This window comes from Dunckerocampus dactyliophorus, chromosome 5 (genome assembly GCF_027744805.1).
Source record: "Dunckerocampus dactyliophorus isolate RoL2022-P2 chromosome 5, RoL_Ddac_1.1, whole genome shotgun sequence".
Lineage (NCBI taxonomy): Eukaryota > Metazoa > Chordata > Actinopteri > Syngnathiformes > Syngnathidae > Dunckerocampus > Dunckerocampus dactyliophorus.
Genome location: NC_072823.1, coordinates 11,131,860 through 11,147,588, shown reverse-complemented (window position 1 = coordinate 11,147,588; position 15,729 = coordinate 11,131,860). Strand labels below are relative to the sequence as shown.

The window sequence follows — 15,729 nt, the reverse complement described above, 5'->3', positions numbered from 1 at the left end:
CGATACATTTGCGTATCTATGTACTTAGTAGTTCTGGCAACCCAAAAACCTCAAGCAGCAGCCGTGTTGAATGTTTTCCAGTAGTGGGCGCTGTTTAATAGGGCATCTATATATAATATAAAAAAACATTTACAGTACACGTATGCATGAATGATATAATTATATAATTTAAACGTCGCATTTATTTCCCCATTTATAAGATAAGGGTAGCGTTAACTCGTTAAGAAATGATATAAAAGCCTAATGCAGCTTTGTAATCAACAAGTTACTCTTCTAACTACAATATATTCACCTAAACTGCTTTGAATTGGTACCACTCTCAATGAATTCTCTAGCTCTAAAAATATTGAGACAAATCAAATGCAATGAGTCAGGTTGGAGTTTTTATTGGCACGGTACAACACATTCTTTATGACAAATAAGCACAATAATAATAGAAGAATCAACAAGGTATCATTTATTTATATATAATATCAAAAAATTAGCACTCTTGGGTAACTGCTGTTTACTTCATTTAGGTCAACATCATTTACATATAATTACATGGGTGTATAAAAACAGGAATGAAAGCACTGTGGTGCTGACGTTCTGCAAAACTTCGAAGGAATTTATTTGATTATTCATTAAAACAGCACAGAATGGTTTCTCAGGTGTTCGATTCACATGGATAACTCAACACTTCAAATGATTTGTAGCTGCAAATTGCTATATTCTAGGATAAATCAATCTGGAAACATTAAAGGAATATTAGAGGCACATTTTGTGGGGGATACTCTATGAAAACACGCAGCATCCAATACTAAACAAGGCACTTTCTGTAACAAGTGTTTGTGAGTCAACAGGGTGCATAGATTATCTGGTCCAATATTAGCCTCAATTACTGTTTCTCATATACAACCAATTTATTCCTTATATATATTATATAAAGGCAATTTATAAAACAGGTGGGAAAAAAGACAGAACAAGCACAACCAGGACCCAGGGGCGCCACAAGGAATTCTGGGCCTCATGAGAAAAGAATCACAATGAGCCCCCAAGGGCAGCTGATGTCACATCTCTATTTTTTGGGGCCTCTGTCAGTCTGGGGCCCTTAGAGCCGCCCTAACTTACGGCGGCACTGCCAGGAATGTAAATACATTTTCCAGGGCAGAAAAACATTGTGTATGAGGAAGATGCAACAACAGCAATATAATCAGAATCTTTATAGAAACACTGAGGTTAGCTAAAATGGCTCAGTTAAGTTTCCAGTATTTGTTAAAAAGTTCACAACAGCCTTTGTTTGTCTTGGTACAGCACAGCAACATTCTTGTTAAAAGAATCGGGACAACTAACTCACTTGTTCTGGAGCATCAAGTCACAAACACAAACTTCCATGAACAATTATCTGTGATTGTAAAAAGTAAAATAAATAAAATCCATCTTTCTACATGAAGTGCTTTGCCAAATTAGTGTACACAAATTAACATAACATTTATATCTTAACTGTGAAAGTTTCGGACCGCACTGTAAATATCCTAAAGTCAAACAGTTTATTGATGGAAAAACAGGTTGCAACAATACTTTGTCTTTAGGTTTCTGGTTAGAAAATATAATGGTGTCTATGTAAGATTAAAATTGAAAGTACTGGGGACTTGGATAAAACTTGCTTTTTTCAGAAAAAGTGCAAATGAAGCTAAAATGTACTATTCTCACCTTCAATTAAATTTGCATATAAGGATGCATAGTTGCATGTGCTACCTTGTAATGTCATTGTCAAGTCACAGAGGCATTCATTTTCTAAACTTCATAACCTGCTCAGGGTCTCGGGTGGGCTGGTGCCTATCCCAGCTGACTTTGGTGGGCTACACACTGCACCCAGTCAATTACAGGGCATAAATTGACAGGGAATCGTACACACTCACTTTCATACCTTAGGGCAATTTAGAGTATCCAGAGTAAAAGCACGCGTCCTATCTGAGAGGCAGATGTGTGAACAGCACGTCACCATGGTACCATCAAAGTGGCATTCAATTTAAAATGTCTTCCAAATGAGAAAACAGACTGGACTTGTGGATTCTCTAACACTTGCTACGGGTAGATCCTTCATGAAGTGTGATGTGTTAATTCTTCCTCAAGTAAAAGTAAAACTTGTAAAATGATGACCTTATGAGATTAATCCAGATATGGTTTAGGAATGGGAACATTACTGTGGCATAAAATTAGCTCGTTTGAACAAAGTGGTCTAACTTTGGCTGTTACCAAAGTTAAATAACTAGTATATCAATTTCAAACCTTTGCTACTTGGCAAAAAATTGCATTACCGTATTACACGTTTACATTTAAAAGAAAATCCAAAATCAGTCTGGCCCTGTGTAGCTGATTTCCAGCGGTCTTTGTTTTGCTATAACTAATCAAATTACATGATTTGTTTTTCTTGCTTTTGAAACAGACAGCAGGTGCTTAAATGGACACATATAACGCTAGAAGCCAAATAAATCACAGTGCTCATAGCAGCAATTTGAATTGTGATATCTACTCTACAATGAAATGCACTGGGAGCAGGACTGTGTGTCTTATTTCTACAGAACTGACACAGCAAAGATTCACAATCTTTGGGCAGAAAATAATACTAACAAAGCAATTATGGCAAGATGATATAAGCTTAGACATAGAACAAAACATCACTTCATTTTGGCCTTTCAAGGTTGCTGCAGGGTATTGCTCCATCAGCTACACTCTAAGACACTTAGTACAATAATTCACAGCAATTGTCACCAACCAAGAGAGCTTGAGAGGGATTGCCCTGCTCTTAAGTAACTTCATTACCCAGAACTCTGTTCAACAGAACCTCGTAGATGGTCATTATCCAGTGACCAACTGAATGAAGATTGTCCACGTTAATAAATAAATACATATCAAGGCACAGGGATTGAAAACAAAAGGAAAACATAGAGTCCTTCACCCTGTTAAAGAGAAAGAAGGGTGGATGGATGAAGAGATGATATTGTGGTAAAACAACTACCTGTCTGTCCTTATCGTAGAACAATAGGGTATGCAAAGTTTGTCCTTGAAAGTTCAGGTATTATCATTTTTATTTATTCTCACTGGCAGCTGTTACTTTCTCAAAGCATCCACAAATTTTTTGTTGGTTGTCAAGGATTTGACACATCGGGTTGCTTTATGAGTTTAGTTTTAGGGAGCAGGAAGCTCTTATGGACTTTTTCAGTCTCCCCAAGTTCTGCTTCAGCCATTGTATTGCTGCTGATAACGTCGGTTCAACTCGCGCAGCTCCTTTTCCCGAACGCGCCGAGCTTTGTTGGATTTGGTTGAGCGACTAGAGTGTGTGGACTGGGCCGACTTGGTGCTGTGGCAGCGAGATGATGCCCGCTTCAGCAGGTTCTGTGATATACAGCGTTGTAGGTTCTTCATTGAGGAAGCAGCGGCCATGCTGATGATCCAGGGATGCTTGAGAGCCTGGCCGGCAGTCAACCGCTCGCTAGGATCCACTGTTAGAATCCGCTCCACAAAGTCTTTGGCAAGGTTGGACACACTGGGCCATGGCTGGGGAATGAACACAGATGTGGCACAAGACTGCAATTAAACTTTATTGAAACTGGGCTAAATTCAACTGTCAATGTAATAGCAACAAACTGAAAATATATACTAAAAACAATGATCCCTGTTGTATTCAACACATTGGGCAATCAATGCATCATGGTATGCCCATTATACTGTAAGTTCCTGAGTTTGCCTTGTTCTTTATGACTGAAATAGTCTGACAATATACAGGAATTAAAACTCAGCTATGCAGCTAAAACAATATGGCGCAAGCAACAAACTGTTGTATTTGTGCTTGGTTTGTTTACGCAGCCATCTTGGACCATGCCCCAAGACGATATCTCGTGATACTTAGTTCTCTCTTTACTACAGCAGCCTGCAAGGCATCCGGATAAACAACGGACCCTTGGTGTTGATGACCCCTGTCCGAGCATTTTTATTTTATTGAGTGCAACAACCTCTAAGGGGATATCCATACAGAAATGTTTTCAGGCCAAGTATTTTACCATTTCAGCCACTCATCCACGTCAACAGCCGACATGAAAACAATGACGTCACCGACCCATCGCCTTCACGTGACCAGAAGTGAGCTTTGATAACAAGCCAACTTATCACATGACGTGACATGACTCACCCCAGTTGACATTCTCCTGATATTTTGTTGTCTTATGTTCCATAATGACTCTGAGAAGTAATTCCTCTCCTTGTAAGTCTAGATGAGCCTTGGAATAAGGAAAACAGACTTACAGGCATGTGTTCTTTCTTCTTCTATGGTTTAGTGTGTCACATGATTCTGTCTGTATGTCTGTTCCTGGCGCCACACGTAGGTGTGCCTTGTGTATTAGTGTTCCCTCGCTACATGGCAGTTCACCTTTCACATTTTTTGTGTGTGCAATTTTACATGTTATTTTTAACAGCGTATGAACGTGCATTGTGTTCCGCGTCCTGGTGGTATATTACAGTGACATATGCAGGTGTCTGTTATTGTACTTGCTACTGCTACCAGTAGAGAGTGTTGTATACTCGTGAGAGCTGAAGACGTGTCCAGTTTTTCTCAATAAATGTAGAGCCACAACAGTCCTGATTGGGAAAAGGAGAACCCGCCGTTCTACCCGTTCTAATTGATTGACAATGGTCTACAGCCAATCTCCTTCATGCAGGACTGCCTGTTTGCTGTTAGCGATCATACATGCTGAATGAAGGCAGAAGTTACGCGGCTGTAGTGCGCCTGGAATACTGTAAATGAATCTTCAGTTCATGGAGGACGAGGAGGAGGAATGTTTTAACGAGGATACAAAAACGCTACAAGCCAAGACAAGCCATGATCAGAGGAGTGAAACATTTCTTGTGTCTAATCCTGTAAACTGATCATTCAAATTCATACAAAATTTGAACTTTGAGTGTTTAAACAAGAGACAAATGTGATAAAATGTTAATGCCTGTCTGAGAAAAGTTTATAAATTGTATGGTGAGGGGTTTTACAGCCTGAAAACTTATGTAACCGTTGTGCAAAAATATAGTTGGATTTCACTTATTGCAGGCTATGAAAGAACACTGTACATCGTTTTCACTCAGAGATCTGTTCCCATCTCGATGCAACTATTTACTAATCTAGCACTGTGTGGACGTAAATATTTCCAACCCGCCAAAAAAAATAAATAAAAAATCTCACGGCCGTTCGTTCCCGTGTGGACAGGGCTAAACCGCTATGAGTCCAAAGAAAGGTGCGAGTGAAAACAACATTACTGAAATCAAGAAAGAAGTCAGTCATCGCATAGCTCAAAGACGGCATCCATTTTCCAGATCTCGCCAGGATGTACTGGAAGCTCTCATCAACAATAAGTACCATCCTGAAGAATAACAATGTAATCAAGTGAGCTAATGTAGCGAAAGGAGTAACGGTGTTAACAAAAACAGAGACAACAAACCGTGGAAGGTGTTCAGAAGTTAGTGGGATTAGTGGGAGCTAGCAAGAGACAATACGAGGCTACCGCGTGAGGATCTAACACCCTACCAGTTTATTTGCCCATTTTAGTTGATTATTATTGAATATTTTTTGTTGCTGACAAACTTGTGCTCCACACTTGAGCCCAGCAGTTGACAGTCATGTGCAAATTAGCTAGTTTGCCAACCCACACACTCCTGAAGAGGAAGAAAGGAGACAAACATCAAAGAAGAAGAAAACGAGCCGATGTGTGTAAAAAGAGGGCGGTATCGGAGTTAATAATATTTATCAGTAATACGATGAAAATGAGAGGAAATGTGAATGTTTACTTTGCAAGTTGATTCCGGTGTGCACCCCTAAAATATCTGCTTGCACTTCTAAAATTTTAAGTTAGGAGCCACTGTGCTCCTAGTAAAAAAAAAAAAAGTTAGTTTGTGTGTGTCTGTCAGTGATTCCTCACCTCTCCAGAAAAGCTGTACTTCCCCTTGAGGATCTGCCGGTAGAGCCTCATGCGGTTGTCATTCTCAAATGGCATGGTTCCGCTCAGCAGAATGTATGAGATCACTCCCAATGCCCACATGTCGACGGCATTCGTATAGGGTTTCCTCACCAGGATCTCTGGGGCAATGTACTCAGGTGTGCCGCAGGTAGTCTTCATCAGACACTCGTCTCCCTTCTTCCTGCTGCTGGCCAAACCAAAGTCAGTGATGATGATCTTTGAGTCAGCTCCCGGGTGGTAGTACAACAGGTTCTCAGGCTTCAGGTCTCGGTGCGTGATCCCCAAAGTATGAAGATACTTGACACCATCCAGCACCATCTGCAGCACCCGGGTGGCATCTCGCTCCGTGAACGAGCCGCGAGCAATAATGCGGTCAAAGAGTTCTCCTCCAGTAGCCAGCTCCATCACCATGTAAACACGCTCAGCCGTCTCAAAGACTTCCATGAGCTGGATTATATTGGTGTGGCGAACCCGTCGAAGAACGCACAGCTCGGACTCACAAACCTCCCTGCCCTCTCTGTACCGTGTCTCGATCATCTTTATGGCATATGGCTGTCGAGTACTCTTGTGTTCCACACGGACAACGCGGCTAAAACTCCCTCGACCTATCAGTGCTTTGATGTCATACTTGGCCGTGACCCGTGGGTCAAATTTAGCTCGATATTTGGCCACTTTTTTTCGCTGGGTGTCTGGCACCTCTGATGGGTTTTTAGGGTGCTGGCTGGAGGCAACGGGAGTGGCAGCTTGTGCCTGAGTAAGCGACGGGGAGGGGGCGCTTGCCTTGTCCACTCTCCCTCCACCGGCCTCACCCATCATGCTAAAAGTGCCATCACCTCGAATGAAGTGCTTATAGACATCTGTTTGAGGGGGCGGATCCACCTGGAAGAAAACATATAGATAGACTTTGTCTCAGATTCAGCATATACAACAACGGTTAAATCAACTCAATAATGGAGAATTATTTTTCGTAGGAACTCGTCTTCGTAGCTTATGTTAAGTTATTATGTTAAGTCATCATGTCAACATAATTAAAATGTATCTGCATTGTTTCTCAAAAGGACCTACTTGGGCAAATAGCCAAGGTAGATAAATGGGAATTCCATTTAAGGCATGACAAGCTATTGCTATTAATAATGTGCATATTTTAGTGGATCTCCAGCTGCTTTTACCACTGTGACACGAAGGACATTTTAGTAATAAACCTGTCATGGTGAAGTGTATTGAGTGTATGAGAATGTGTGAGACTTAAGCTACAACGAATAACTGCAATAATTTAATTATTTTGTTCAACCATTTAATAATTCTGTCAAAGTCTGACTCCATTCTATGTCAATTTACATATCACTGGGCTTTCAGAGGCACTTTGAAGAAATCGCTGGTCTCTAAAAATTGTTATAAATTTCATAATAATGATATAAATCAGTCCCAGTTTCAAATTTACCTCGGCATCATTGATGTGTGGTGTTGGACTTAGTTAAAACAGCACTGTTGATGTAACTAACAATATGGTTACAATTACAAATGTTATTGAGTTGTTGTAGGATCTAATGAGATCCAATACAAATCAAAAGCTAAATACAAAAGCTAAATCAAAAGTTCTGCTTTTACAAACATAATGATTAGGGACATGCATAACAGTAAATTCATTGGGCTTAAGAGTAGGGTCAATTGTGTAGAATTAACTGATTAAATTGGATCTTGAAGCGACTGAGGCCAAACGGTGTGCACTGGGTGCAGGTGAAAAAGTCTCAAGCACTTAGCAGCCTATTATCAACATCATGGCATCAGCTATGAGAGGCTGAGCTACATCCACTAAGAGATTCATTACACCTTTGGGCAGCATTATTGTGTCATTCTCTCATCCGCATACAAATATAATTCTAAAAATAACAACTGTTAAGGTCAATAAAGTAATCTAAATTAAATGTCTAACCTTAATAGCAATACTAAGTAATTACTTACACATTAATTCAACAATATTTATTCAATACTGTGTCATATTATCAGTGTTGTCAGTTTTAAGTAGGGTAGTAAACACACCCAAAGTATTGGTAACGTTAATACGTGTAAGATCTATACCAGTACAGTACAACTACAATAGCTAATATTATTAAATAATGCTAGTGCTATATTATATCAGTCAACAAACCGTTTCACTGGATCTCATTAAATTGTAGAGATGTGATTAAGTGCCTGGTAGATGAAGTTCACGTAATGTCCTTTACTAACCTTTTTTACCAGGTCCAACTGAACATCCCCTGGAGGCTCAGGGAGGACCTTACTGTTCCTGCACCCCATCACATAACTTGGGGCCTCTGCTCAGCCAGCCATGCAGGCCATCAGGAACCCTGCCTCATCACCGCGGACTCGACACCTTCAGGGCATCCAACATCCAGGCTGAGTCCTGACTCAGACAGAGGGTTCATGAATTGAAGTGGACTCCCAATCAGCTGGCATCAGCAATTGCTGTTCTTAAATATACCAAATCCATCCACTAAAGTCGAAGGTGAAACTTCCAAGTCTTCATCACTGCAATATTGCAAACATGCTGTATGTCTTCTCCGTTGAGTTACTACGACTGCATGTCACAAGTTGTTGTTTTTGTTGAAATATCTGCAGCCTGTCAGTGCGCCTGAAAACCTCATCTGAAGCTCATGTCAGACAGCTTCATATTTCGAATGACTTGCATCAAATGGCATGGGTTATTATGGAAGCTCGGGGCAAAAAAATCTACCTTCAAAGTAGCATCCAGCAGAACATGAGTGGAGTTGCCTTTAGGACAACTGCAAAAAGTTACCATCAAACTTCAATCAGCATTTCCATTGGAAGTAAAGGTGTCAGCTTTGATTGAATCCATTGGAAAATTCTGCAAAGCGTCCATCAATCTCTCCTTGGACAAAGTTGTAGAAGTGAAGATGGAAGCTCTGAAAAACAGCACACAATGATAGTTAGTGCCGCCACATCCATCCATGAAGCTCGGTGCTGGCAAGAGTGAAGCAACTCTGTGACATTTAGTATTATATATGCAACACTACAACGCTGATAACTTGTTAAGTAAAAAGGCACACCACTTATGTTTGGCCTAAATGCAAACTTCCACTATCCGCTATTGTAGGATTGTTTGCATTGCAACTATTAAGAAAACAAATGCCACTGTTGGTCGCCCAAGGAGTTCAACTTGGTATACTGTACTTTAAATAAAATGAATCATTTCTTAGATGTGGAGACATAAACCGCCATTCTTTTCAAACATTGCGCGGTGTACTTTTGTAAAAAATTGTCTAAAAGTTGTTTAAACCAGGCCCTCATGATGCCTAACCTTCCCGTAAGCGATGACAAACATGCCAGTATTTTAGCATACTTAGTGTATTTAACGTACCCAACAAAGGCGCCACCTACAAAAGTCATATCACAAGTGTCAAAAAGTTTTAGTTCTCACCTCATTCGGACTGATTAACGATGACGAAGCTAAGCCTGCTAACTAGCATGCTAGCGGCAGGGCAGGACTCCCAAGTTTGCCAAATCCAGCCTCCTCACCCCACTATCACTCAGCTGGCCCTCTCCATTTTCAACTCGAACCTTTCTAACTTCACTCCTCAGCATAAACACGTAAAACCCGTAAACTTTGTGAGAACAACAGCCAGACTCAAATCTGTGTTTGGTGACGTCCTTCGTAAATGTTGTCAAGTTTCAAGTACTTGCAAAGATCCCATGTCGGATGTTTTTCTGGTCGGTGTTTGTCAAGAAGAAACCCCTTCTCTCAGGCAGGACATAAACAAATGTACTCGCTCACTTCTTCCGCTTTGCATTTTCAAAAGTAAACCACTTTGCGTCATCCTACTGTCGCTGCTAAATAAAGTACAAATAGTCCCATGTATGTTAAAGGGGAGTAAATAGGACCAGGGTGACGTGCGTAAGGCTGATCTATGTGAATATAATTGAGCGCTGGTAATAGCTACTTCTATTGTGTACTTTTATTTTGAAGTTAACTTCCTGTTCGAATTTATTCGTCCATTGCTAGCCTGACGGGTCTCTTCTTCCACATAACTTTTTGTAGAGACGTGACAACCTCCCTCCGATTGTCTCGACCCAGCTAAAAGTCCTCTTCGTCACTTCCTGGATACAGGGAGAGGTCTGTGCCAAAGAGCTGACTGTTGTCTTGGATGAGTATGAGAAAATAGACAAATCTCCTGCCATCCAGCAAGATGACTTTTATCTGACCCTTAATATAGCCCTGCCTCAATTAACAGCATGGAACAGTGACGTTGCAATTTAGTCCCACAGATTCTCTGTAACCACCAGAGTGAACTCTGAATGATATGGAATGAATAACGTGAAAAGACATTTTTTCACTTATTTTCTTTTGTGGCCATGGGTCCTAAAGAAGCTCTTACTGGTGGTATTTGGGCTTTTTCTGGCCTCATCTTGCTAAATTTAGTGCAGACATGAAGATGATTAATGTTTATTATTTTTTATGCACATTTCAGTGTATCCACATCCAAGTCATCGCAGTGTTCCCCAACCCTTATTGAGTCAAGTCACATATTTTTCATTAGAAAAAACCTACAACTAAAATGTCACAAAAGTATAGTACTGTACAGTACTGCCTCGCCACTTTTGCGGCTTCCCTCTATCACGGTTGCCACAGCATCTCAATAGGGGGTCAGGAATTTGACTAGGCCACTCCAAAGTCCATTATCCTTATTAGGGTCGCAGGTATGCTGTAGCCTATCCCAGCAGCCTTCGGGCGAGAGGCGGGGTACACCCTGCACTGGTCGCCAGCCAATCGCAGGGCACATATAGACAAATAATCATTCAGGCACACATTCATACCTATGGACAATTTAGAGTTGCCAATTAACCTAACATGCATGTTTTTGGAATGTGGGAGGAAACCAGAGTACCTGGAGAAAACCCATGCATGCACAGGAAGAACATGCAAACTCCACACAGAGATGCCCAACGGAGATTCGAACCCCGGTCTTCCCAATCTCCTGACTTTGTGGCCACCATGCTAACCACTCGGGCACGGTGCAGCCCCACTCCAAAGTCTTCATTTTGTTCCAGCCATTCAGATGTGGACTGGCGTATTGAGACAAGCCTGAATGTTGTTTTTGTTAAGCAGTGGTTTTGGTCTTGGAACTCTGTCATGCAGGTCGTTTTTGCCCAGTGTCTTTCTTATGGTGGAGTCATGAACACTGACCTTAACTGGGGCAAGTGAGGCCTGCAGTCCTTTGGATGTTGTTGTGGGGTCTTTTGTGACCTTTTGGATGAGTCGTTGCTGCGCTCTTGGGGTCATTTTGCTTGGCCGGACACTCCTGGGAATGTTCACCACTGTTCCATGTTTTTGCCATTTGGCGATAATGACTCTCACTGTGGTTCGCTGGAGTCCCAAAGCTTTAGAAATGGCTTGATAACGTTTTCCACACTGATAGGTCTCAATTAATCTCAGTTATGTTTTAACACTAGAAGTACCAGCTTCAACCTTCCCACCGTAGAAATACCTGAGAGGGCCATTTTGGCCCTCTCAGGTAGTCAGTTTTCATATGTAAATGCAGTCGTTTTTTTGGAAATGTTATTGGAAAAAATCTTATTATGAGCCATAAAACACGTAATACGTGTCACGTTTCTTTCAATAAACATTTGTATGGTATCCTTGTTATCCTATCCTTGTTCATAGAGCATCTTTGGTCCATCCAGTGGCGCTAGATGGGAATTGACATTATAGTACGAGAAGCTTAAAATGTACATTTTTTACGACAGTTTCCCACATTATCGTACATATTCTATGTGATGTTGCACGGGGCCATCTGCTACAGTAAAATTTTACCACACCGTGTATTGTATAGCTTATAATGCGGTTTTACCTTTAACACTAGGAGTACCAAGAAGGGGCCAATTTGGCCTCCCGATCTAGAAATACCAGAGAGGGGCCAAAATGGCCCCGTTTTATATGTAAACGCATTCGTTACCTGTGGAATGTGGCGGAATGTGGCTCAAACTGAGGGGGAAGGTGTGGCAACTGTGGAATGCTTTCAAAGACTTGTGTTTCAGTTCAAGATGAAGTAAAATTTTCAGAAGAGAAAGCTTTGTTGGAATGTAAAGTATCTTTTTGCATGAGAATTGGGAGGGTTTGCACATTTTATTTGTGCGTGTTGTTTTACAATTTTAGTGTTTGAAAAATAAAATATTTCAAGTTTTTTGTAATTTCTTTGTGTAAATTTGTCATTATTTTAGCCCTTTGCATTTGTTGTATTTCTTTTTTGTATTTTGTCAATTTTGTTGTAATTTTAGCTTTTTGTAAAATTGTTTTACTTCATTTCGTAAATTTGTCCAAACCCAGATTTACACACTTAGTCAAATCAATTGATATTTCAGATATCATTGAAATTGTAGATTTAATTTCTTCTATTTTGAGTAATTGAGAGATTTTCAATTAATAAAATGTGTAATATCAATACTTTGGAAAAAATACTGCTAATTTGACTGACAATTATATATTAACACAAATAAAGGACAAAATTACGATTTACAGTGGAAGGGAACACAGGGAAGACAAAATCATTCGATGATCCTGTATTTACTGTACGTGTTTTGAAATAATTTACCAGTTTAGTCCACACGATGTCGCTGTATAATTAAAAGTCATTTACAAGGCTGCCACAGTACTTTTTATTGTTAATTTTATTATTTTTTCAGACCAGTCCTTCACATTCCAGTATGCAAGCCTCCACTGTGCCTGCAACAACCCGCTGTCACTTAGCTCACCTTGCTTATTCGTGAACATGGACAAGCTAATAAAGAATACATAGCCTTGGCTTGAACTGTTTGATGTGAAAGAGTGCACTGGCCTCGCTTTAGGCTGACCATGGCTTGTGCAGCCCGCATGTGGAGGGATACTTCAGACTTGAAGGCGGGAAATTATTTAACAGGACAAAATGAAGAGAGAGAGATAGCTAGAGTAAGTAAAAATCACCTTTTAATGCCAGTAAAGCTCGTTGAATTGAATTGAGGCAGTGGAAATTAGGAGGTGGGAGGATGACAGATGACAGACAGTGACCACCAGATAGAAATATAGGAAAAAAGGGAGCAGGGTGAGCTGGAAAAACATATGATTTTGTTATAACCTTTAAAGTATAATCTCTTTGTTACATCTTGTTAGAAAATGTCGATCCCCATGGACACTTAAACAGTCTTTCAAAGTGTTATCACACAATGTTGTCATTTCAACAAAAAGTATGCCACACTTCTGTCTCTCACACACTTTCAAAAAATAGACTCAAATACAAAAAAGTGCCCTGGAAGAGAGCATCCCAAAGCAAATGAAGAGATTCTACCCCACTGGTGTCTATACCAGCGAGCAATAGAGGACATATTGATTACTACAGGCACATCATTCCTTCAAGGAATATTGTGTGACTACTACCCAGACACCACAAAAGATATAAATATCACAAAATGCACCATACTGAACAACAGACAAGATCAGGTCAGCTACTCATACAGTATACTGTACATGGGAATATTATAGGCCCACGAGAGAGGCATTTTTATTTATGTCAGCAGGTGCAGCATCTCCCAATGCTATATATTAAAATTGGCCTGGGCCACTGTCTGACTTTCATTTCACCTAAACATAGCAAGCCCACAAATTTAACTTTGGTGTGGTTTATTACATTTATGAAAATACAGGACACAAATAAATGCAAATGGTCTGGTGTAAACAGCCAACACTGCTGTATTTGACCTTATTTGTAAGCCAGGTATTGTTAAGTATTTCAACACTTTCCTTCTCTAACCCCGCCCAGCAGGAAGAGAGGGGCCACTTGAGTCAGGAGTAGACACATACCCCTTTTCCACTGTGACTGGTTCGGAGCTGATTCCCAGTAGGTTTGGTTTTCCATCATCATGGTTCCACAGGGGTGCTGCACTGGTGCCGTATTTTTGGTTCAACTCTGGCTCCACAAGCTTGCTGGGCTGAGAGCTGAACCGTTTGCATAGTGAAGTGGGGGAGGACTTTCCTCAAGTAAATACCCACCTGTTATCTCCGTTTCAACTTCATTGACTCCATTTTTGTAAATATGAGATCCAGAGAAGACTTTAATTTAGTCAGCAAGTGCTGGAATTTTACCGTCCTATTACACAAATGTCTGAAAATATTTCGTACCGTCGACCGCGATGTCTGTCAAACAATGCAGTGAATGATGTGCAGGATTATTCAAATTGAAATGAGTTCGCACATTTCTCAATACTAAATCACTATTTGTGAAGGAGTGTGCTTCCACCGCATACACACAATAAATATAAACATATACTGTAAGTCACCATATAGGTTTATTTCTTCAATCCACACACATATTACATTTACATTATGGGGTTTTATGGTTATTTTTAGAATACAATCGCATATAGTATTTTATATTGGAGAGCAGGAAGTGTTTCATCTCCGTGACAGAGCTGTGCTTGGTCACTACTTTATGGTTATGTTCAATAAATAAATACTGTAGTCTTACACAAATTATTGATTGCCTGGTAGTTTGTAAAATTCTGATGGAAGATGAGTAATCTTCAAAATAAAAGCTCCAGGGAAGTCATTGCTTTTCATCTGGAACATTATTTAACATTATTTAAATAGTGTGACTCATGCTGATCTCCCTTTTGTTATTTACCGGTCGGAGGTGTAACCTTTGTGACGTAATGACACGGCTCCCCGGGGCAATGGAAAATGAATCTGGTGAAGAGCCCGTTCAAGGCCAACACTGGTTCAACTCCAGCCCTGAACTAAATCTGCACCAGCACCAAAGTTCACTGCAGTGGAAAAGGGGTAATTATCAGGCGGTCAACCACCCACTAGAGTAGGGGTTCTCGATGACATTTGTCCAAGGGCCAGACAGAATTTTTCTCAGCAGACACTGTGAATCTCGAATACAAATTAACATGTCACAACTACATATGCAGGATAATGAAGCAAAGGAACAAAATAATGGAGCAAATGAAGAACATAATTGATGAGGTGAATCAGAACGCAAGAATGAACGATGTGATCCTTAATTAAACCCAGGTCATATGCCAGGAAAGTTGAGAACAGAGGAGAACAAAATGAAATGCATGTTGCGTCAACTGAGCAACAAATTGCCAACCTTCTATAATCAAAGGTGTATGTAGATATCAACACCATGGATGCATGCATTCCAATGTATGGCAGAAACAACACCACATGACATCCTCATCAGCAGTGTAGTGCATCAAGAGTGACTTTTCCACCACTTCGTCCCGTGAGCCGAGTCAGTTTTTGGGTCGACCCCACCTTTCTCCCACATACAATGCTGTCCTCTCATCCCTTCCTAAAAGAGTCAGTCATTTAGCCTCTAAGAAATAAATAAGCCATAGCGCCCTTGGTTTCTGAATGGGATGCTAAGGTGATACCACCCAAACGACCATCGTTGGCGGGCATAGGCCCCACTTCACTGTATCCTAATGATCGTCCGTCATTTGACACCACTAAAGAGCCAACCATTCCTATCTGGACCTGCCTCCTCCTTTAGCGGATAAATAGATTGGATCTTGTACCACCTCTCAGCCTTGAGCTGTCTTATCTAGTCTGACTGGTGTGTGTCCCACCTAGACTTTGAGCATGAACTGATGAAGCCTGCTCGGGTGAGAGGTGAAACGTCTTCTAAGACAACCTGAACAGTCCAGTTGGAATCCATTTAGTGCCCTAAGAATTCAATGACCTGGATGAATGAGA

General features: G+C 40.6%; 1 protein-coding gene across 2 annotated transcripts; it reads right to left on the bottom strand.

Annotated features, from left to right (window-relative positions):
• Window positions 1–380: 380 nt before the first annotated feature.
• On the bottom strand, window positions 381–9,753 carry pskh1 (protein serine kinase H1). Of its 2 annotated transcripts, none has more exons than XM_054777704.1 (4): window positions 9,680–9,753; window positions 8,211–8,905; window positions 5,943–6,860; window positions 381–3,540 (listed from the first exon to the last, which is right to left on the bottom strand). In XM_054777704.1, exons 2-4 carry the CDS (start codon window positions 8,277–8,279, stop codon window positions 3,223–3,225), a joined length of 1,305 nt encoding a protein of 434 aa, XP_054633679.1. In that variant the 5' UTR covers window positions 8,280–8,905; window positions 9,680–9,753; the 3' UTR covers window positions 381–3,222. The 2 variants fall into 2 exon arrangements, with proteins under 2 accessions (XP_054633679.1, XP_054633678.1); XM_054777703.1 differs by having other exon boundaries at window positions 9,421–9,747.
• Between the last annotated feature and the right edge of the window lie 5,976 nt (window positions 9,754–15,729).